Below are 22,130 nucleotides of genomic sequence, written 5' to 3'. Positions count from 1 at the left end.
GGGTAGTCATCCGAAGCGATGACACTTGAGATGCACAGGAGCTAGCCATTTGACGATCTGGGGGCGGAGGGGACAGCATGTACAAAGGCTCTGAGGCAGGAATGAACTTGGCATGTGTGAGAAAAAGGAGACTGGTGTGACCAAAATATAGTAGGAAGAGATGTCTGAGCCTGAGGCTGGGGTCAGATTATGTGGATACCTGGAGGCTCCAGTACAGCCATTCAGTTTTCTTGGAGTTTGTGGCAACTAAAGTAGTCAGTACTGAGTAGTCAGTATTTTTTGGATTATGTACATTTACGCTATTTGTAATCTAATACAAAACATGCTAATTAGAGGTCACTGTGGGGCACTGGGCATAACTGGATGTGGCATAACCTCCGGGCCTCAGTCTCATTGTTACGCTTTACAGCAGAGGACATGAACTCGGGCCTCAAACATTTTTGTTTGGACCACAAACAAAGTGGGGTTTTGTTTGCTTGTATATTAAATTTGAATTTTTTACCCAGATTTAAAACTGTGGTACCTGACAGTGTAGTTGCCATAAGGTGGCACCTTAGGACCACGTGGACTGCCCCACTCATTTGTGTGCCACGTGCCTGGGCCCTGTGTGCATTTGAGTTTTAGAGGTTAGAAACCAAGTATATTATATTGGCTTTTAAAGGAGTCCTGAATCTCACATGTGGGCAGATTCCTTGGTCCACTTGCTTTAGCTCATCATGGGAGTTTCAAAAACTAAATTATTTTATTTACTAAAATAAGCTGGTATTAACAGGCTGTAACTCCAAGAGGAAGTGACCAGGTCCACAGCTGAGCAGACCTCTTCTGGATATTTGCAAATGAAGGCGTTTGCTGAAATAGAATAATCATTATTCGTACCAGAAACCTGAATCCCCAAATAATGCCACAAAGGAAAAGGCAAAGGGCTTCCAAGTGGGTAGGGGGTGAGGCTTGAATTTACAACCAAGTGAGTTATCCGAAAGCCGAATATGCTTGACTATTCCAGCCTTTACTGTTCTCTTCTGTCTGAAATCCTGAGACACGTGCTGCTTGCATTACTCACTTGGTACTGAATTATGTCCTGCTAGTTACCCATGATCTCTACCAAAAATATAAGCTCCTGTAGGGAGGAGTTAGGTGGTGTTTACTTTGTGCCATTCCTGCTACTAATACCGGCTAACATATATTAAGCAATTACTATGTATTAGCTATTTTAATAAGCACTTTATTTGAATTGTCTCATTTGGTCCTCACAATAACTCCAAGGATCTAGGTCCTGTTTTTTTTTTAAATAAATTTATTTATTTACTTATTTATTTACTTATTTATTTTTGGCTGCGTTGGGTCTTCGTTGCTGTGCACAGGCTTTCCCTAGTTGTGGTGAGCGGGGGCTACTCTTTGTTGTGGTGCATGGGCTTCTCATTGTGGTGGCTTCTCTTGTTGCAGAGCACAGGCTCTAGGCGCACGGGTTTCAGTAGTTGTGGCACGCGGGCTCAGTAGTTGTGGCTCGCGGGTTCTAGAGCGCAGGCTCAGCAGTTGTGGCACACGGGCTTAGTTGCTCTGCGGCATGTGGGATCTTCCCAGACCAGGGCTCGAGCCCGTGTCCCCTGCATTGGCAGACGGATTCTTAACCACTGCACCACCAGGGAAGTCCCAAGGTCCTGTTGTTTTGTCCCCATTTTACAGATGAGAAAACTCGGTCCCAGAAGTTACTTGTAAGGTCACATTTCTAATAAGTGATAGAGTCAAGATTTCTGTAAAAGTCTGACCCCCAGGACCACCTCAATACTTCCTGTTAATAGTAGCAGGCATCACTTATTGTTTATGATGTGTTACAAATATACTCTTCTATGTACTTCTTATACAGTAGCTCATAACAGTCGATGGAATAGGTTCTCTTTTAACCTACATTTTACTGAGCAGCTAAGGCTCAGAGAGGTTAAGTAACTTGCTACAGGCCACATAGCTTATAAGTATGACTTCAGAGGTTGGTCTCCATGTATTAAGCTTTGACCAAGAACACTTGGTATAAGACCATGTGCATAGTCACCACTTGATAAATTCTTGTTAAATTGAGTTACTTTTTTTTTTTTTTTTTTTGCAAACTTCTGAACTGAAGAGAGCACACTATACTGTGGAACTTTATCCATCAAAACCAGAACTATAGTTGATTTGGAGTTAACTCTGTTTATACACTTGAGTTTAATGTTCTCTCTCTTAGCAGATGTTCACCAGCTGTTTCTTCCCCTAGAATGTCATCAGCTTTTTGTGTGCTTGCCGATTTTGAGCTCTGCTGGTTAGACCCTTTTTGTTTCTTTCTGCAAGACTTTTTTGAGTAATTCTTTTGCCTGGTGTTCTAGTTAAGAGGGGGAAGTAGGCTGGAATATGAACGGGTGCCACCACATGGTGCTGGGTCAGAGGTAGCTCATGACAGAATCATAAAGCAAGAAGTCACTTGGCTTTGACTACCTCCATCCCCGCCAGCTATCTACTTGGTGATCTGTATCCTTGTTTTCCTTTTCTCACAGAAATATCTGAGCAGTTGGTAAACTACACAAGGAGATTTACATTTGAACAAGAGCCCAGAACTATCAATTTACACAATGATTTGCTGACTTTGGAATATATATATATCTGGGAGATGGTCCAGGGGAGGGGGCACATCAGCCTGCAACCTGGTCCCTCAAGTGGTAGTTGGCACTTGTGATTCCCCAGCAGGCCTCTGATTCCGAATGGCCAGCACTGGTGTACAGTAGCCCCCGAGTGGCCTTTGCTCTGCCCCTATATGAAATATTGATAGGATGGCTCTTCATCATTCAGTTGGCCTTTCACTCTTCACAAATGCTGGTAGGAACCATTTAGTGAATGACATTGAATGCCAAAGATCATAGCGTGTGTTCTGGTCTTTGTCCCATGTTTAAACATTTCTTTGATAGAAGTTGACTATTTTTTCCATGTTTATTGAGGTATGATTTACAAGTAAAAATTGTATATATTTAGGTTGTACAATGTGATTATTTTAAGGTGTACAACATGATTTAATATACATTGTGAGATGATTATCACAAACAAGTTAACACATTCATCACCTCACAAACTTACCTTCTTTGTGTGTGTGATGAGATAGTAGATTTACAATGTTGTGTTAGTTTCTGTACAATACAGTATTATTAACTGTAATCATCATGCTGTACATTAGGTCCCCAGAATATATAACTGAAAATTTGCACCCTTGACCAACATCTTCCCATTTTCCTCACTCCCCAGCTTCTGGCAATTACCATTCTATTCTCCGCTTCAGTGAATTCGACTTTTTTGGATTCTACATACAAGTGAGATCATACAGTATTTGTCTTTCTCTCTCTGACTTATTTCACTTAGCATAATGCCCTCAAGTTCCATCCATGTTGTCACAAATGGCAGGATTTCCTTGGGGCTGCTAGATCGTATGGTAGTTCTATTTTTAATTTTTTGAGGAACCTCCATACTGTTTTCCATAGTCACTGCACCAATTTACATTCCCACCAACAGTGCACGAGGGTTTCCTTTTATCTACACCCTCTCCAGCACTTGTTATCACTTATCTTTTTGATGATAGCCACTTAACAAGTATGAGATAATATCGCATTATGGTTTTGATTTGCATTTCGATAATGATTAGTGATGTTGAACATCTTTTCATGGACCTGTTGGCCAGAAGTAGACTATTTAACTAAGCAACAGATTTTCATGTGTTGATTTGGAAATATTTACATTTTAAGAACTGGTTGTTCTCTTTACTTCAGACAGCACATGACTTAAGTTGTGTAGAGGAGAAAATTGCATTTTACTTTCTTTTCTCTAACCCAGTCATTTTTGGTATATTATACTCTCAACAACGGAGCATAATAGTTTTCTTTTTTTAACTTTTTATTATATATAGTATACTATAGAAAAATTGCAGAAGTCATTATGTACAGCTCAATGATTTTTCACAAATGATTTTTAACTTACATAATCAGTACCCTAGAAGCTCAATCATGACTCCTTTTGGTCACTACTTTCCCAAAGAATGATTATTATCCTGACTTCTAATCCCATAGATTAATTTTGTTGCCTCTTTTTAAACTTTATATAAATGAATTATACAGAACTTTTTTGTGTGTCTGTCTTCTCTTGTTCAATGTTATGTTTATGATATTCACGGATATTGTTGCCTGTGGTTGAAGATGCATCTCATTGCATTCATTCCATCATGTCAATATACCACATTTGATTTATCCATTCTCCCGCTGATAGACATTTGAATAGTTTCCAGTTTGGAATTTTATGAATAGAGTTTTTATGAACATTTGCACACTTATTTCTTGGTGCACATATGTGTACATTTCTGTTGCGCATATATGGGACATAGGGTTACATATGATTGTCTCTAGTAGATAATAAGTTTTCCCAAATGGTTGTGCCGATTTACACTACTAAAAGCAGAAATTGAGAGTGCTAGATGCTTTACATCGTCACCAACACTTGGTATTGTCCAGTAGGTGTGTGTATCGTTATCTTGTGGATTTAATATGCATTTTCCTGATAACTAATGAAGTTGAGCACTTTTTCCTATGTTTATTGGCAATTTGAATATCCTCTTGTGAAATGTCTGTTCAAGTCTTTTGCCACTTTTCTATTGGGTTGTCTGTCTTTTTCTTATTAATTTATGAGGTATATGTATGTGTGTGTATTATATATAAATATATATTTTATATATATATATGCAAATCCTTTGTCATAAACTGCAAATATCTTTTCTCACTCTATGCATTACCTTTGAATTTCCTTAATAGGATATCTTTTGGTAAACAGAAGCTTTTAATTTTAATATAGATGATTTTTTTTTTTTTCAATACGCGGGGCTCTCACTGTTGTGGCCTCTCCCGTTGCGGAGCACAGGCTGCGGACGCGCAGGCTCAGCGGCCATGGCTCACGGGCCCAGCCGCTCCGCGGCATGTGGGATCTTCCCGGACTGGGGCACGAACCCGTGTCCCCTGCATCGGCAGACGGACTCTCAACCACTGCGCCACCAGGGAAGCCCTAATATAGATGATTTTATAAAAATTTTTCCTTTATGGTTAATATTTTTTTGGTCCTATTTAAGATATCTTCCTACTTTAAGGTCATGAGGATGTTGTATGTTCTCATCTAAAAGCTTGCTGTATTTATATATTTATTTATTAATTTATTTTAACTTTCACATTTAGATCTGCAATCCATATGGAATTGACTTTGTAAATAGTGTGAGGTAGGGGTCAAGGTTCTTTTTTTTCACATATGGATATGTAATTGACCACTTATTTTTAAAAACCTACCTCTTTTCACTGCACCTGGTCCTCTGATAATGGCATAAAAGAAAACTTGTTAAAACGGTTAAATGATATAAAGTGTGGTCTTTAAAACTTTTTGAATGTATTCATTTTTTATATTTTCAAGGTTGAAGAGGCCAAATGTCAGAATTCAGAATTTGAAGGAAACCTAGAGGTCAGTAAGTTCAATTTTAGCTATTTGGGCTTAAACTCATAGAGTAATTGGGGGTGGGACAGGGTGAGCATATCCTAAATTTGAACTGCTTTGAGAAAAACAAACTACTTTGTTCTGTGGATTATTGCCAATTTTCTTTTTCAGGAGTTAAAGTCAGATAATTTGTATTGCAATACAAAGTCTTAATCATATACAAAAGTTGGCAGATAATTATATTTAGGATTCAGAAGCAGAGAAAGAGAATAAGCTGGTAATATTCCTTGTGTGCTTTTATTTTATATCTAAGGGTACAATTTGTTTCATCGTCCCTGGTGTTCTTCCTGATACTTTGAACACAGTCAGAATAAGAGTCAAAACAAATAAGTTATGCTATGAGGATGACAAACTCTGGAGTAATTGGAGTCAAGCAATGAGTATAGGTAAGAGAATGGGATTTTATTAAAAGTTAAACCATTGATACATGGAAACTAAGTTGAAGCAGAAACTTGATTGTGGGAAAGAGCTGTTCTTCATTCTTTTTTAAAAATTTTATTTATGTTTGGCTGCATTGGGTCTTCATTGCTGCATGCGGGGTTTCTCTAGTTGTGGCGAGCGGGGGCTACTCTTCGTTGTGGCGCACGGGCTTCTCATTGCGGTGGCTTCTTTCGTTGCAGAGCACAGGCTCTAGGCGTGCAGGCTTCAGTAGTTGTGGCACGCGGGCTCAGTAGCTGTGGCTTGCAGGCTCTAGAGCGCAGGCTCAGTAGTTGTGGCGCACAGGCTTAGTTGCTCCGCGGCATGTGGGATCTTCCCGGACCACGGCTCGAACCCATGTCCCCTGCATTGGCAGGCGGATTCTTAACCACTGCGCCACCAGGGAAGTCCCTGTTCTTTATTCTTGACGTCAGCCAGAGAATACTTACAATTGAAATGTATTTTCTGTTTAATTATTGTCGGATCACCCAGGGTTAATTTACAATATGCAGCTCTTTGAAAATTTGCAGTCCAAATGGTGTTATCCTCTCTTCTATCCTGTCTGTATCTTTGTTAACAACCTGAACAAAAATATAGAAGGCAGGCATGATTAAATCTGCAGATTGTGCAATGCTAGAGTACTATCCTATGTGCTGGTAACAGAATCAAGAGTAGGACAATGACCTTGATGGCATTTTATAGAGATAAACATATATCTAGGTTTGAAGAAAATCAGTTTCATTTATTAATTGAGAGGCTGAGCAAGCTATCTGCCAGGGTCAAGTACAGGATTGGAAAGACATGTCCCTTATGGATGTGTGTGCTGTGGGGTGAGGGATAGGGTTTTATTTGACTGTAAGCTCAAAGTGACTCAACATCGGTCCCTTAAATATCCCCCAAAGGCATACTGCAGTCATAGGCAGCAGTGATAGTGCAGCATCCAGAACAAGGGGTGCTGCAGGGTGGGGCACAGTGTCCTGGCCACATCAAAAGTATACAGCATCCCATCCTGGGCACCACATTGTAAGAGGTGCATTGGCAGACTGGAATCTTTCCTTGGAAGGGTAATCAGGATGTTGAAGAATCTCAAAATTTGGGGAAGAACAGTTAACGAAGTAAGCTTAGGGAGTCATAATTGCTGAATTCTAATATTTGAGGTATTGTCAGGTAGAAGAGGGAGTAGGCTATCTTTTTTGTGCCTCCATGGGCCAAAACAGGACCAACTTAAGAACTTTCTAACAGCCATCTAACAGTCAGAGAGACAGGTTATTGAAGTAGTCAATTCCCTATTAATTGAAAAACTGAACAAGCTATGTGCCAGGCAAGGTTGTATTAGTTATCTATTATTGCATAACAAATTAGCTCCAAAATTAGTGGCTTACGAAACACATATTTGGACACAACATTGTAAAGCAACTATACTCCAATAAAAGTTAATTTTAAAAAACAAACAAAAAACAAGAAAACACAACATTGTAAAGCAACCATACTCCAATAAAAATTAATCAAAACAAACAAACAAACAAAAAACACATATATGGGACTTCCCTGGCGGTCCAGTGGTTAAGACTCCATGCTTCCAATGCAGGGAGCGTGGGTTCGATCCCTGGTTGGGGAACTAAGATCCCACATGCTGTGCAGTGCAGCCAAAAAATTTAAAAAAATAATTAAAAAATAAAAAACACATATTTACTATCTCACAGTTTCCATGGCTCAAAAATCTGGGCATAGCTTAGCTAGGTACGTCTGGCTTAAGTTCTCTCATAAGGTTCCAGTCAAGCTGTTGACTGGGACTTCAGTCTCATCTGAAGGCTTGACTGGGGCTGGAGAATCCACTTGCACAATCACTCATATGGTTATTGGAAAGCCTCATTTCCACTCTGGATGCTGGATGGAGGCTGTAGCAGGTTGCATCATGTGCCCCAAAAAGATTTGTTCAAGTTTCAACTCCTGGTACCTGTGAATGTGACCTTATTTGGAAATAGAGTTTTTGCAGATGTAAGCAAGTTAAGATGAGGTCATACCAGCTTAGAGCAGGCCCTAAATCCAATGACTAGCATCCTTATCAGAAGAAGAGAGGATACACAGAAACACAGAGAAGAGGGCCATGTGAAGATGAAGGCAGGGATCGGAGTGATGCAGCTACAAATCCAAGGAACACCAGGGATTCCTGGGAGCCACCAGAAGCCAGGAAGATGCAAGGAGAGGGTCTACTCTAGAGCCTTCAGAGGGAGCGTGTCCCTGCTGATACCTCGATTTGGGACTTCTAGCCTCCAGAGCTGAGAGAGAATATATTTCTCCTGTTTTAAGCCAACCAGCGTGTGGTGATTTGTTACAGCAGTTCTAGGAAACTAATACAGAGGCCTCTCTCAGTTCCTTACCATTTGACTCTCTGCACAGGGCTACCTCATGACATGGCAGTTGGCGTCCCCCAGTGCGTAGTCCAAACAAGAGAGAGCATATGAGGAAACACCCAGTATGAGAACTGCAGCCCTTTATAACCTTATCTCAGAAGTGACATCCCATCACTGTTGCTATTCACACATGTAGTCCAGCCCACCCTTAAGGGGAGAAAATTATACAGGGGTGTGAATATCAGGAGGCAGGGATCATTTAGAGTCATCTTAGAGGCTGCCTAACACAATATTAGGCCCTGAGATGCTTTCCAGATTTTCATGCCCTGGTGGAAAAGATGAGCATATATTGGGTTGGGCAAAAAGTTTGTCTGGGTTTTCTGTAAGATGCTATGGAAAAACCTGAACAAACTTTTTGGCCAACCCAATAACTAGACATGCCATTCTAAGTGTTAGGTGTAGCAAGGCAGTTAATGAAAGTCTTTGGAATTGGACAGTGCTGGGTTTGAGGCTTGACTCCATCACTTACTAAACCCTCTGGACAAGCCACTGAACCTCTCTGAACCTTACACTTCTCATCTGTATAAGTGGGAAGTAATATTATCTATCTCTTTAGCATAGATATAAGCATGCAAAATTACCTAGTATGATATCAGACATACAGTAGTTGCTCAATTAAGAATAGTAGTGGTAGTTGTTGTTAGGATTATTTTAGGTGTTCTAATAGTGCTAAGTAACCAATAAGAAAAGATAGTCACTGTTAATGAGATGACATATTTAACAAATATAACATCTTTGTTAATAGTGTCTGAAACCAGTTAAGATATCCTGGTTTCAGATAATCCTTAAGGTGCTTTTTCATCCATGGAATTTTAGGCACCAGAGCAGGACTTTTTTTTTCACTATTAAGATAACAAAAGATAAGAGAATTGAAGAGTTTTGGGAAATATGTTGGTGTAGAGGGCAGAAATATCTGTAATCTCATTAGTCTAATACAACTGTTGCTTGGTTTATTTCTAAAAGGGTTTTATTTCTCATGTCTTTCTCTTTGCTTTTCATTTTCCAGGTCAGAAGGCCAATCCAACATTTTACATAACCACGTTACTCATCATTCCGATCATCGTTGCAGCTGCAATCATAGTCCTTCTACTGTACCTGAAAAGGTAAGGCAGCTGCCCAGGCAGGCTTGACAGTTTCTGCTACCCTGGTTGCTATGGTTATTCTTCTTTGTGGGTGTGTTTGATGTTTCCCCAGTGTGTTGGAAGCATTTTGGCTATACCTGGCTTTTTGGTAGTATAGCATGGCAAAGAAATATTATTGTACCCATTTTCTGGTGAGAAAAGTGTTGGATCCCAGGGCTCTGCTCAGGCGGTGCTCTCTTTGTATATTTTTAGAATTGTTGATAAGACCTATGTTCACTCTACTCTTTCAAATGCCTAATTTGTCAACAGTTGGTTGGTAGATCGTAAGTTTTAGAAATGGAGACCATTACCAATTAAATGACTTGTCTAGTGTGAATGCAGAACAGGTTGCTACTTAATGCTATAGGAAAGAGAACTTCAAGTTGTCTCTAAGTTACAGCACTCATTCCTTGAGAATGTTTCACTTTCTCAATTTCATCATAGGGACTAGTCTGGTGCTATTATTTGCTCTTTCAGTAAATACCTAAAGTTGGAATAAGGTTATTAAGCTGGTTCTAGAATCAACATTTTATCGTTATTTCAGTATTCTTTAAACATATGTTTGTTGAGTGCCTGTTTATGTGCCAGGCACTGTTGTTATTGCTGGGGTTGTGGCAATGAACAGAACAAAGTCCCTATCTATGGTTTCACTTAGTGAGTAGTAAAGTTGTGGAGTTGGGCTGGGGAGAAAGGCTAGGAAGTGATATGAGGCTCATCTTACATAGGATGCCAGGGAAGTCCTCTCTGAGAAAGTGACATTTGAGGACAGAATTAAAGGAGCAAACCAGTCAGCTATTCAAAGAAAGAGTATTCTAGGCCAAAGGAACAGCAAGTGCAAAGGTCCTGAGGCTGGAATGAACTCCGTGTGTCTTGTTAGAGGAGAGCATGCAAGGGGGAGAACAACAGGAAATGAGGCTGGAGAGGCTGGCAGGGCCAGATCATGTAGGCTATGGCAAGGAATTGAAATGTTATCCTAAGCATGATGGGGAAACATGAGAGAGTTTTAATCAGGGGAGGGATGTGATTGGATTTACTGTCGTAAAAGATCATTGTATTGCTGAGTGAAGACTTGACTTGGACAAGAGTGGAGGCCGGTAGACTAGTTAGGAGGTAGTAAGAGGTAGTCTGATGTGGAATATATTTTGAAGACGGAATTAATAGTGCTTGCTGATGGCTGCTTGTCTTCGAAGGTGTGAGGGAAATTGAGGATTCAAGGATAACTCTTAGATTTTTGGCTTCAGCAACTGAGTGAATGCTAGAGCCATTTACTAAGATGGAGAAGATTGGGAGGAGAGCTGGCTTTAGGGAAAAGGTGAGGACTTCAGTTTTGAACATGAGAAATTTGAGATACCTATTAGATATCTAAGTAGAGATGCTAAATAGGTACTTGTATACATGAATCTGGAGTTTAAGGGAGAGGTTTGGGCTGGAGATAGAATTTTGGGAGTCCTTGGCATGTAAATGGATTTAAAGCCCTAAGACTGGAAGAGAGCACTAATAAAGTGAGGGAGATAAAGAGGACAAAAGAGAATGCTGGGACACATCAACATTTAGAGACCTAGGAGATGAGGTAGGTCCACCAAAGGGTACTACTATCAGATGCAAAAATAGAGAGTCCAGACAAAACTTTAATTCTAAAATATACGTGCACCCCTACGTTCATAGCAGCACTATTCACAATAGCCAAGACATGGAAACAACCTAAATGTCCATTGACAGATGAATGGATAAAGAAGATGTGGTACATATATACAATGGAATACTACTCAACCATAAAAAAGAATGAAATAATGCCATTTGCAGCAACTAGAGATTATCATACTAAGTGAAGTAAGTCAGAGAGAGAAAGACAAATACCATATGATATCACTTACAAGTGGAATCTAAAACGTGACCCAAATGAACATATCTATGAAACAGAAACAGAATCATGGACATAGAGAATAGACTGGGGTGGTTGCCAAGGGGGAGGGAGGTGGGGGAGGGATGGAGTGGGAGTTTAGGATTATAAGATGCAAACTTTTTTTTTTTTTTTTTTTTTTTGTGGTACGTGGGCCTCTCACTGTTGTGACCTCTCCCGTTGCGGAGCACAGGCTCCAGACACACAGGCTCAGCAGCCATGGCTCACGGGCCCAGCCGCTTCCGCGGCATGTGGGATCTTCCCGGACCGGGGCACGAACCCGTGTCCCCTGCATCGGCAGGCGGACTCTCAACCACTGTGCCACCAGGGAAGCCCAAGATGCAAACTATTATGTATAGAATGGATAAACAACAAGGTCTTACTGTGTAGCACAGGGAACTATATTCAATATCCTGTGATAAACCATAATGGAAAAGAATGTATATATATGTATAACTGAGTCACTTTGCTGTACAGAAGTAATTAACACAACAATGTAAATCAACTATACTTCAATTAAAATTTTTTTTTAATTTAAAAAAAAACAGAGAGGAGACAAGGAAGAAAAATTAAAGAGAATGCCCCCTGTTCTCGGAAGATTATTTTTTTCAAAATTATAAACAGCAAGCTCCCATCTGATCTGTGATAAGTAAAGCACCATTTTTATTTAAATGATAGAGGATAACACACACAGTGCCACACACACAATTATAACTGTGTGAGGTGATGGATGTGTTAATTAGCTTGATTGTGATCATCATTTCACAATGTACACATATATTAAAATGTCACTTTGTACACCTCAAATTTATACAATTTTTGTTTGTCAAGTATATCTCAATAAAGCTGGAAAAATTTTTTTCATTGAAAGGGTATAAGTAGTCTGCTACTGATGGGCCCTCTGCTTTATCCACACTTGATACTTTGAGGAGATCGATTTCTCAGCTTGTTTTAGAAATTTTTTCACAAGTACGTTATCACTAAAGATGACTTGTGTACCATGTCTTTTGTCCAAGCCTTCTTTTAATATGGCTGTATTTAAGTGGGACATTTCTATGGAATGGACGGTTTGATCCAAAATGTCTCTGTTTTCTTAAAGGCTCAAGATTATTATATTCCCTCCAATTCCTGATCCTGGCAAGATTTTTAAAGAAATGTTTGGAGACCAGAATGATGATACCCTGGTAAGCACTGACTCTGTGAAGTCTGAGATTGATTTTTTGGGGGGGAGGCTATGGGATTTAAAAAAAATTTGGTAAAACATAAAATTTACCATTTTAACCAGTTTTAAGTATACAGTTCAATGGCATTAAGTACATTTACAGTGTTGTACAACCATCTTCACTATTTCCAGAACTTTTTCCATCATCCCAAACAGAAACTGTACCCATTAAGCAATAACTCTCCATTCCCCTCAACCCCTGGTAACCTCTATTCTGCTTTCTGTCTCTCTGAATTTGCCTAACCTGGGTACCTCATATAAATGGAATCCTATAATATTTGTCCTTTTGTGTCTGGCTTCTTTCACTTAGCATAACATTTTCAAGGTTCATCCATGTTGTAGCATGTGTCAGAATTTCATTTCAAAATTGGTTATTTTAAACTACATTTTATCTAAAAGATTAAAGAAGAGCTGATTTAAAACGTTGTATCTCAGGCCAAGCATAGCGTTTAAGAAGTTCCCAGAATACTTCGTCTGTCTTGTTTCACGGGGCTTCATTCTCTCTCTGGGGTAGGGAACATATTTGATCTAAACCTGCAGGGGGAGGAGCCTCCTTTATGAAACTAAGCCAATAGTCAGGTCTTCTGACTGGAGTAATTTTTCAAACTTGATTTAGGGAAATAGAAAGATAAGGTAAACAATTGAAATAGATTGTTTTCATGCTATTGCCTGGAAAGCTGGCCTCCGAAGACATGGAACTAGAGCAAACCCACCCGAACTGTTAGGGTTAGCTGGCTGCAGACTCTTACGCTAGAATTTGTGGCTGGAAAAGCTAAGACCCTATGGGAACAAAAGAGTTTGAGGCTTCTCTGATAAATACATTCACCCAAATAAAATAATAAAGGCACTAAATGAAATAAATATCAATATTATTGTATGTATCTTAAATTAGTAATTTCAGGCATAGGGCCGTTAATTCAGGGAAATAGTACAGCATAGTAGATAATAGCCTGCGCTCTGGAGTCAGAGTGTCTGGATTCAAATCTCTGCTGTGTCATCTACCGTCTATTTGACCTTAGGTAACTTCCTTAACCTTCCTGTGCCTCAGTTTTCCCACTTGTAAAAAGTGGAGGTAATGATAGCACCTGCCTCATAGTGTTGTTATGTGGATTAAATTAATTTAATACGTAGAAACCACTTAGTGTGTCTGGCACATTATAGGTGCTTTGTAAGTGTTAGTGCTTAGTATTACTATTGATAATACTTTCCATTTATCTTTAACGCCCAAACGATTCTTGTAATGACGGGTGATACACAGTGGCTAGGGAAGGAAGGCAGGGAGGCTCCCATGCTGTCAGAGGAAGAGCCATCTGGATCACTTTTTCACCAAGTCATGGGCATGGGCAGTGGGTAACTGTGCCAGATAGGGCACCACTAGCCAGGGAGGTCTAGAAGTCAGGCACCTGATGAAGGGCTGGTATACTGCAACTGAGGTGACGGTGTTTCTTCAGCTTTGAGTCACAGTCAGCTGCAGTGCTTGTAGGAGTATAGAATCCTGGGCCCTACCTTCAGAAGTTCGGATTCACCGGCTCTGGGATGGGTCCCAGGAATCTGCATATCTCAAAGGAGCGCAAAGATGATTCCTATCCTGGCATGATCGTTCATGGAGCGCACTTTGAAAATCACTGTTACAGATACTTTCCTTAGGATCACCCGTGTGTCTTCATTTTGCCAGCTACTGAGACAGATGCTGGAGGTTGAGAATTGTGCAAGTATTCTAACAGCTCTAACCAGTGATTGGAAGTCTACCGTGTGTACACAGTGTATTAAATGCTCCATCTTCATAACCACCCTGTGGGGTAGGTGCTGTTAGTACCATTTCACACACGAGGAAATGGAGCCTCAGTGAGGTTAAATAACTACTGCAGCCACACAGCTAGTAGATAATAAGGTGAGATTTGACCCAGGACTGTCTGATTCTAGACTTTTCCCTTTCTTTCCACTCTGCTGCATTGCCTTTTGTAAGATAGAATGTTTGTCCTCAAGAACCTCACTACCTCCTTAGAGTTCTGTATGATAGAAGTACCGGGTTGGGATAGGAGAGTTCCGAGAAACAGATTTGGAGTCATGTTATGGCTGGCCTTATATGAGAAGGTATTAGGAATATCACTCTTTGTTTTTATAACTTTTTATTTTATACTGGCGTATAGTTGATTAACAATGTTTTGTTAGTTTCAGTTGTACAACAGAGTGATTCAGTTATACATATACATGTATCTATTCTTTTTCAAATTCTTTTCCCATGTATGTTGTTACATAATACTGAGCAGAGTTCCCTGTGCTCTACAGTAGGTCCTTGTTGGTTATCCATTTTAAATATAGCAGTGAGTACATGTCAATCCCAAACTCCCTAACTATCCCTCCCCCACCTTCCCCCTGGTAACCATAAGTTTCTTCTCTAAGTCTGTGAGTCTGTTTCTGTTTTGTAAATAAGTTCATTTGTATCAATTTTTTTAGGTTCCGCATATAAGCGATATCATACGATATTTGTCTTTGTCTGACTTACTTCACTCAGTATGACGATCTCTAGGTCCATCCACGTTGCTGCAAATGGCATTCTTTCCTTCTTTTTAATGGCTGAGTAATATTCCGTTGTATATATGTGCCACATCTTCTTTATCCATTCCTCTGTTGGTGGACATTTAGGTTGCTTCCATGTCTTGGCTATTGTATACAGTGCTGCAATGAACATTGGGGTACCCTTTCAGACCCTGTTTTTCTCCAGATATATGCCCAGGAGTGGGATTGCAGGATCATATGGTAGCTCTATTTTTAGTGTTTTTAGGGAACCTCCATACTGTTCTCCACAGTGGCTGCACCAATTTACATTCCCACCAACAGTGCAGGAGGGTTCCCTTCTCTCCACACCTGTCATCCTGACAACGACCTGGAGGGAATGGATTAGGGAGGGGAGGCGCTAGCACGGTAGCAACCTGGGAACCTAGTCCTGAATTTGCCCCACAGATGTTTTGTTTGGCCAGCGTGGTGTATTTAAAATTTTTCAATTTGGGATCTTAAGCAGGGCATGCACTCTACCAGTGCATCTCAGGCCCTATTCCTGAGATTAGGAATTCCTGAGAATTCCTAATTCCCACTGTGGTTTCACACGTTGACCTAACATGCCAGACCCCTGAAAAGCATTTGAGTTTGCTACCCCTTTTAGCAGAATGAAGACAGTCAAAGTGCCATGACACAAATGTCCAATATCTGTGAAAACATGTTTGGACTCACTGATATATACAGGACATACAGCCAAAGCATTGATGAGATATAAATTTCCAGCTTAATACATTTCTAAAAAGTGATAATATCCAGTGTTAACAAGTGGGTGGGGAACTGGCACTTTTCGTGCAACGCTGGTGGGCCTGTAAAATGGTATGTGTTCTTTCTGGAGGGCAGCTTGGTAAAATGTAACAAGAATCTTTGATCTTGTCATTATTTCTTTAGGAATCTATTTTAGGGAAATAATCCAACAATGGTACAAGGATGGTCAATGCAGCATTTGTTTCTAAAACGAAAAATTAGAAACTAAGGAAACATCAACAATCAAGAATAAGTTTTTTGAAAAGTTAGGTTTTCAAAGCATTTAATGTCCTAGCAAAATACTCACGGTGTAAGTGTAAGAAACATATCATAAATGTGTAGTGTATTACAATCCTAATGTTTATAAAAAACCTATCAATATATACATAGAACAATGAGTGGAAGGACATGCGTCCAAATAATCATCTCTGGGCAGGAAGATTGTGGATAATTGATATTATTCTCTCTCTACCTTTCTGAAATTTCCAAATTGCCTGTAATGAGCATGTATTACTTTTATAATAAAAAGAAACGCTATACAAGTCATTAAGGGAAAAGAGAATATTGTGGTCATCCAGGTCTGTGAGATAATAGGGATTTGAATTTAGGTGGTAGCAGAGGAGATTGATGCAAGAGACATTATTAAAGGAAACTCATTACGACTTGGTGACTCTGTGTGGGTGATGAAAGGTGGCGAGAGTAAAAAATAATTTCAGGGTTTCAAGCCTGGGTGATAGAGTGAATGATGGTAACATTGACAGCAAAATCAGATCAATTATCTTTCTCAGAGATGGGAGAATTGCTTTTTTTCAACTTGCTGTCTAGAGGATAATAAGTTGTCCTGATGAGTCAGATAATTCTATAATTTAGTGAGGTGGATACACTGACAAGATGGACCACTAAAAGCATAAGATGTTTTTGTTTGCGGTGGTTGCAGACCATTAAATAAAATCAGTGTTTAAAACTAAAAGTATAATAAAAATGCCAGACAGGGGAAAGGGTGATAGAACAAATTTCCATGTTTGCTTTTTAACCAAATGAATAATCTACTTTCTCTACATGGCAGCAGTTCTCGAAAATTGAACTGCATATACAGCAGACAGACTGTCCTTTTACTTCTAGAATCATCGAATTAGGGAATGAATAATTATGGAGTGAACATTGCCCTAGAGGTCATCTAATGAGGTGTATGTTTACATGTTTAGTTGTCTTTAACTATAAATTTTCAAAATTCTAGTCCAGCTCCTCACTTTAAAGATGGGGGCATTGGGGACCATGGAGAAATTTCTCAAGGACTATCACATAGAGAGAGAATTGCAGAACCTGAAGTAGAAGCCATTGTAGCCCAAATTTACCAACTTCTAATCCCAAGAAATAATCCATGCCCTTTCTAAACAATTTCTTCTTCCACGCTGCACCATCAGTAGTGGTTGTTTAAAAAAAAAACTTATTTAGGTTTAACCACCAGTAAATTAAATCTTCTGTATCATTTTCCTTAAGGTTTCTACTGTTTTGACAGTGTTTTGCTCATCACTGTAGTAACATTTTGGCCAGCAGCATTTTTTCCTGTTGCTTTGCTGTTTGCCTTTTCTGTGTGACTAATTGGGCTGCTGGCCATATTTGGGGGGTAGGGGGGCTTTGCGGAGGGAATTGCTTCTCTTCTGTGTCTGCATTTCTTTTTCATCCACAAAATATTATCTATTCTTCCTCTGCTTCTTGGAAACCAATTACATTTTCAGTGCTGTGCCAGTTTTGAATTCCTGATTGGAAAGCAGCTTTTTAACTTGGAGTTGACTTCCAAATACTGCTGAATTTTTTTTTTAACTTCAGTATGTATCCTTAAAAGCTAAGATCGCTTTCCTACATAGCCAAAATAGCATGGCCGCACTTTAAAAATGATTAATTCCTTAATATCATCTAATACTCAGTCCATATTTAAATATTTCCAGCTGTCCCAATTGTCAGGAGACAGATAATATCCAGTTGTCCCACCATTAGTGAGATGGACCACTGTATTTAAGGTGATAATAGCATGTCCCCTCCTGCCATCTACACGTTTCCTCCCCTTGCCACCTGAAGATAATCTGTGTGGTGGTAATGTTAGCACCCTGTCAACTCTTCAGCTGATGCTTTTTATTGACCAATTAGTATCTTTGCTTGAATCAATAATCTCAGTAGGGGTTGTGAAACGATGATGATTTTTCTCATCTATCATTTAATCTACACTTATAAGCTAGCATTTTCCTACAAAGCACTGCTTTCAGTCCTCAACTAGGCTTCTTGTTCTGAAATTCGGTTTCTGCTAGAAAGGTAGGAAACATGTTTAATTCTTTCCCTTTAATTATCAGTTTTCAAAGTGAGTGTTTGAATTGATAGCCACCTCAAATGGTACCAAATTAGTCCCCTCCACACCACATTCAACAAGTTCTTTTTAGGCTGCAGTGATTTTTAAGGCGTGGGGATCTACAATTCATATTGTACAACTTTCTATTGTGTCTGTTGCTCTGAAGAAGACGGGGGCACATAATCAGCTGATTTGTACACACAAGGCCAGTGTTCTGCGTGGTGCTTAGGTGCGTGAAACCCACTTCACCTCTGTTGGCAGTTCACTGTGTGAAATAACCAAATCTTGAAGGTACTCTTAAACTGAAACTTGATGTTCCATTATTCTATGACGTTTGTTTCTTTCTTTAAAAAAATTCTATATACATACATGTATTTTTCTAGGATGACTAACAACTAAAAGCCAGTTGTGTTCACCACCCAAACACTGGTTTGTTTTCATCTAGGATGTTTTTCATCTTTGGCCATTATTCTATTGTCGATTACCTTGTTTAAAAAATCGGCAGGGTAAGAATTGAATTATGGACTGTAATTCTGTGGATTTTTATTTTCTACAAGTCATTTTAAAATTAGACTGACATATAATTCACAAAATTGAATAACAGGTCAGAGCCTTTGCTTTTGTCCCTTTTACCTTACATAGACATATGCATAGAAGCAGTGCTCAGGCAAAGGCCCTGATGCTGACGATGGGTGAAAATGAGAGTAATCAGAGTTTCAGGAATGAAAAAAGGCAATTAAAAAATTAATGTTTGGGCTTCCCTGGTGGCGCAGTGGTTGAGAGTCCGCCTGCCGATGCAGGGTACACGGGTTCGTGCCCCGGTCCGGGAGGATCCCACATGCCGCGGAGCGGCTGGGCCCGTGAGCCATGGCCGCTGAGCCTGCGCGTCCGGAGCCTGTGCTCCGCAACGGGAGAGACCGCAACAGTGAGAGGCCCGTGTACCGCAAAAAAAAAAATAATAATAATAATAAATTAATGTTTTCTTAGAAGCCACTTCTGCTGCAGTGTTCTGATTGCTTTTTTCCTGTCCAACACAGTTAAGCGCTGGGTCTAATGAGCAGACACCAATGAAAATGTAACACTCAGGGTGCATCTTTTAAATTAAAATAATATTTCTTTTAAAAGAAATATGTTTATTATAGAGAAATGAGAAATACAGATAACCAAAAGAGAAAAATTAATCTTGTTATCCAGCTATAATCATCTTTAAGGTTATGAGAACAACATAGAGGAATGGAAATACAGTCGTCCCTTGGTATCTATGGGGGATTGGCTTCAGAACTCCTTCGGATACCCAAATTCACGGATTTTCAAGTCCCTTAAATGGTGTAGTATTTGCACATAACCTATGCACCTCCTCCGGAGGGCTGACTGCACCTTTACTGGTAAATGGAATAATAGTACCAACAATAATAATAGCAGTTCATACTTCTTGAACTTTTGCTATGTGTTAGACACTTTTCTAAGCACTTCCTTCATTAATTTGTCCCCATCCTGCAACAGGGATTATCTCCACTCTACAGATGAAGACAGTGAAGCACCAGAGGGATTATACGTGACTTGTTTGAGGTCACACTGCTGCTGCCTAGCAGAGCTAGTATCTACATCTAACTAACAAGAGTTAGAGCTGGGATCTGAGCCCAGGCTTCCTGATCCTCCAGTCCACACTTTTAATAAATTATATAATATGTTTTCATAAAATGCTCATATTTATCTTTATTTGAATTTAACAGATGAAAAGGAAACAGGTGGAACTGAAGGAATTTCTGAACTCTTGACAAACTATAAAATAATTTTTAACGATTATTAAAGACAGCAATTTTTCCATATGTTCTTCCCATTCTCTCCCCATTCTTAAAGTTGTCCAGGATCTACATTTCCAGTGCATAAGGCCATTATATACTATATTGTCTCCCTATAACCCTCTTTAGTCTTAATTCTATATGGTATGTATTTGATGCTCACCCCCGATCTTTATGTTGATGTCTCTCCAGTCATTTTGGTTTTTTGAAACTCCAAAACTTTTCTCAGGAAGGATTCATGGGACCAACATTTCCTGGATTATTTACATATTGATGGAGTTTCCTACATTAATCATTGAAATTCATTTTAGCTAGATATAAAATCCATGGCTTACATGTTCTTGCTTTGGGTATCTTAAATATGTCATGCATTTTCTTCTGGCATAAAGTGTTGTCAAGGTCTGCTGACAATATAATACTCTTTCTGTGTTAAAACACTTAGTCTTTTTTGCCTGGTTGTCAAAAGATTTTTTCCTTCGAAGTCCTATAATTTTACTAGAATATGTCTTGGTATTAGTCATTCTGGGTTGATTTTCCAAGGTATATAGTGTGCCTTTTCAGTATGTAGTTTCAAATCTTTTTAAAAACTTTCAGTGAAAATGTCTTCACTTATAGACTTTTGTTATTCTGTTCCCTTATTTTCCTTGCCTGTCTTCTATATTTGTCACATCCTTTCGAATAATTTTCATCTATCTTTATTTCTTCTTGAAAATCCTCCTTTAAAAAAATCCTCCTTTTCATCTTTTGTTTCTCTTAAGTTTTATCTGTTGTGTTTATTTGCCCCTGTGTTTCCTCTAGCTAGTCTTCATTTCTGAAATGATTATTTTCTTTTACTTCTAATTGTTTCTTGGGTTTTACCATGTCATTTCTGAATTGTTCTTATTCTGAATTTTTATATTCTTCGATATCATGCACTGTTTTTCATATCACATAACTTTTTCTTAATATACTTTTGCTAGTTTTGAAATATTAGATTATAATTTTCATCTGTGTATATTTTGTGGACATCTTTCTGGCATCTTAATTCCATAAGATATTATTCTGTCGCTTATTTTTACATGAAATTAGTTTCCCTAAAGTTTTAGAAGGAGACTTGATTTAGGATAGTTTTTTTTTTCCTAATTTCATGGCTATAGAGTTCCATCTTCTATTATTTTTGACAATTTCTCAAAACTATAGTGAATTCCTTTCTGAAATCTGGCTCTGCCTGTTCACCTCGTCTACTTTTATCTGGACTTTATAGTTTGTGTCTCTCGCCTGTGTCCTAGCCAGTGTGGAGTCTTTTCCTATCAGTTTCTCTTCAGAGTGGGACTTTGCCCAGGAAGGGAGCTTCGGATGGTTCTGAGAGTTCATAGGGCTCAGGTGGCTCTCAGGCTGTTCTGTGGACTCCTTGCATTTGGTCACTCTTTTGGCGGTGCAACCCCCTGCCAGACTCACTTATTGTTCATAAATTAGCTTGCTGAAGTTTGAGTGAGTTGTTTTAGAATTCTCCGATCTATCAGATGCCCTGCTGATTCCCTCTCCATACTCTCCCATAGCTAATGCCATGTTGCTCTTGCAGCATCTCTAATTTGTCCCTACCCACTCATATTTCAGGGTTCATGGGGGCGTCACTTTCATCTGGTCTTGTTGCAGATTGTGTCCGTGGATTTTGGCTTTGCTTTCCTACTTACCCTACTTACCTTTCCTACTTGTGGTTTTTATAGTGGCATTTGGGGAAATGCAAAAACTATGCTGCCATCCACTACCTTCCTCGTAGGATTTCTCTGTAAACTACAGACCATGGGCCAACTCCTTCCTGCCAGTTGTTTGTGTACAGGTTGCAAGCTGCAAATGGTGTTTACACTTTTAAGTAGTTGAAAAAATATAAAGAAGAAAATAATATGAAATTCAGATTTCGGCGTCCATAAATAAAGTTTTGTTGCAACACAGCCATGCCTATTCATTTATATATTGTCTATGGCTGCTTTCATGTTACAACAGCAGAGACTGTATGGCCCTCAAAGCTGAAAATGTTTATTATCTGGCCATCTGCAGAAAAAGTTTGCCAACCCTGGTCCTATAATATA

The 22,130-nt window shown here is 39.3% G+C and overlaps 1 protein-coding gene across 1 annotated transcript in view; it reads left to right on the top strand.

Moving 5' to 3' along the window:
• The window catches only part of IL13RA1 (interleukin 13 receptor subunit alpha 1), a 65,259-nt gene that overhangs the window by 39,317 nt on the left and 3,812 nt on the right, over positions 1 to 22,130 (top strand). Inside the window, exons 7-10 of the mRNA XM_067723393.1 lie at positions 5,458 to 5,505; positions 5,792 to 5,924; positions 9,376 to 9,472; positions 12,490 to 12,574. Of these exons, the coding sequence (XP_067579494.1) occupies positions 5,458 to 5,505; positions 5,792 to 5,924; positions 9,376 to 9,472; positions 12,490 to 12,574 (363 nt within the window). The remainder of the gene's footprint in view (positions 1 to 5,457; positions 5,506 to 5,791; positions 5,925 to 9,375; positions 9,473 to 12,489; positions 12,575 to 22,130) is intronic.

The sequence above is a fragment of the Pseudorca crassidens genome, chromosome X, assembly GCF_039906515.1.
Source record: "Pseudorca crassidens isolate mPseCra1 chromosome X, mPseCra1.hap1, whole genome shotgun sequence".
Classification (NCBI taxonomy): Eukaryota; Metazoa; Chordata; class Mammalia; order Artiodactyla; family Delphinidae; genus Pseudorca; species Pseudorca crassidens.
The sequence above is the reverse complement of the archived record's forward strand: the minus strand, read 5'-3'. Positions and strand labels throughout refer to the sequence as shown.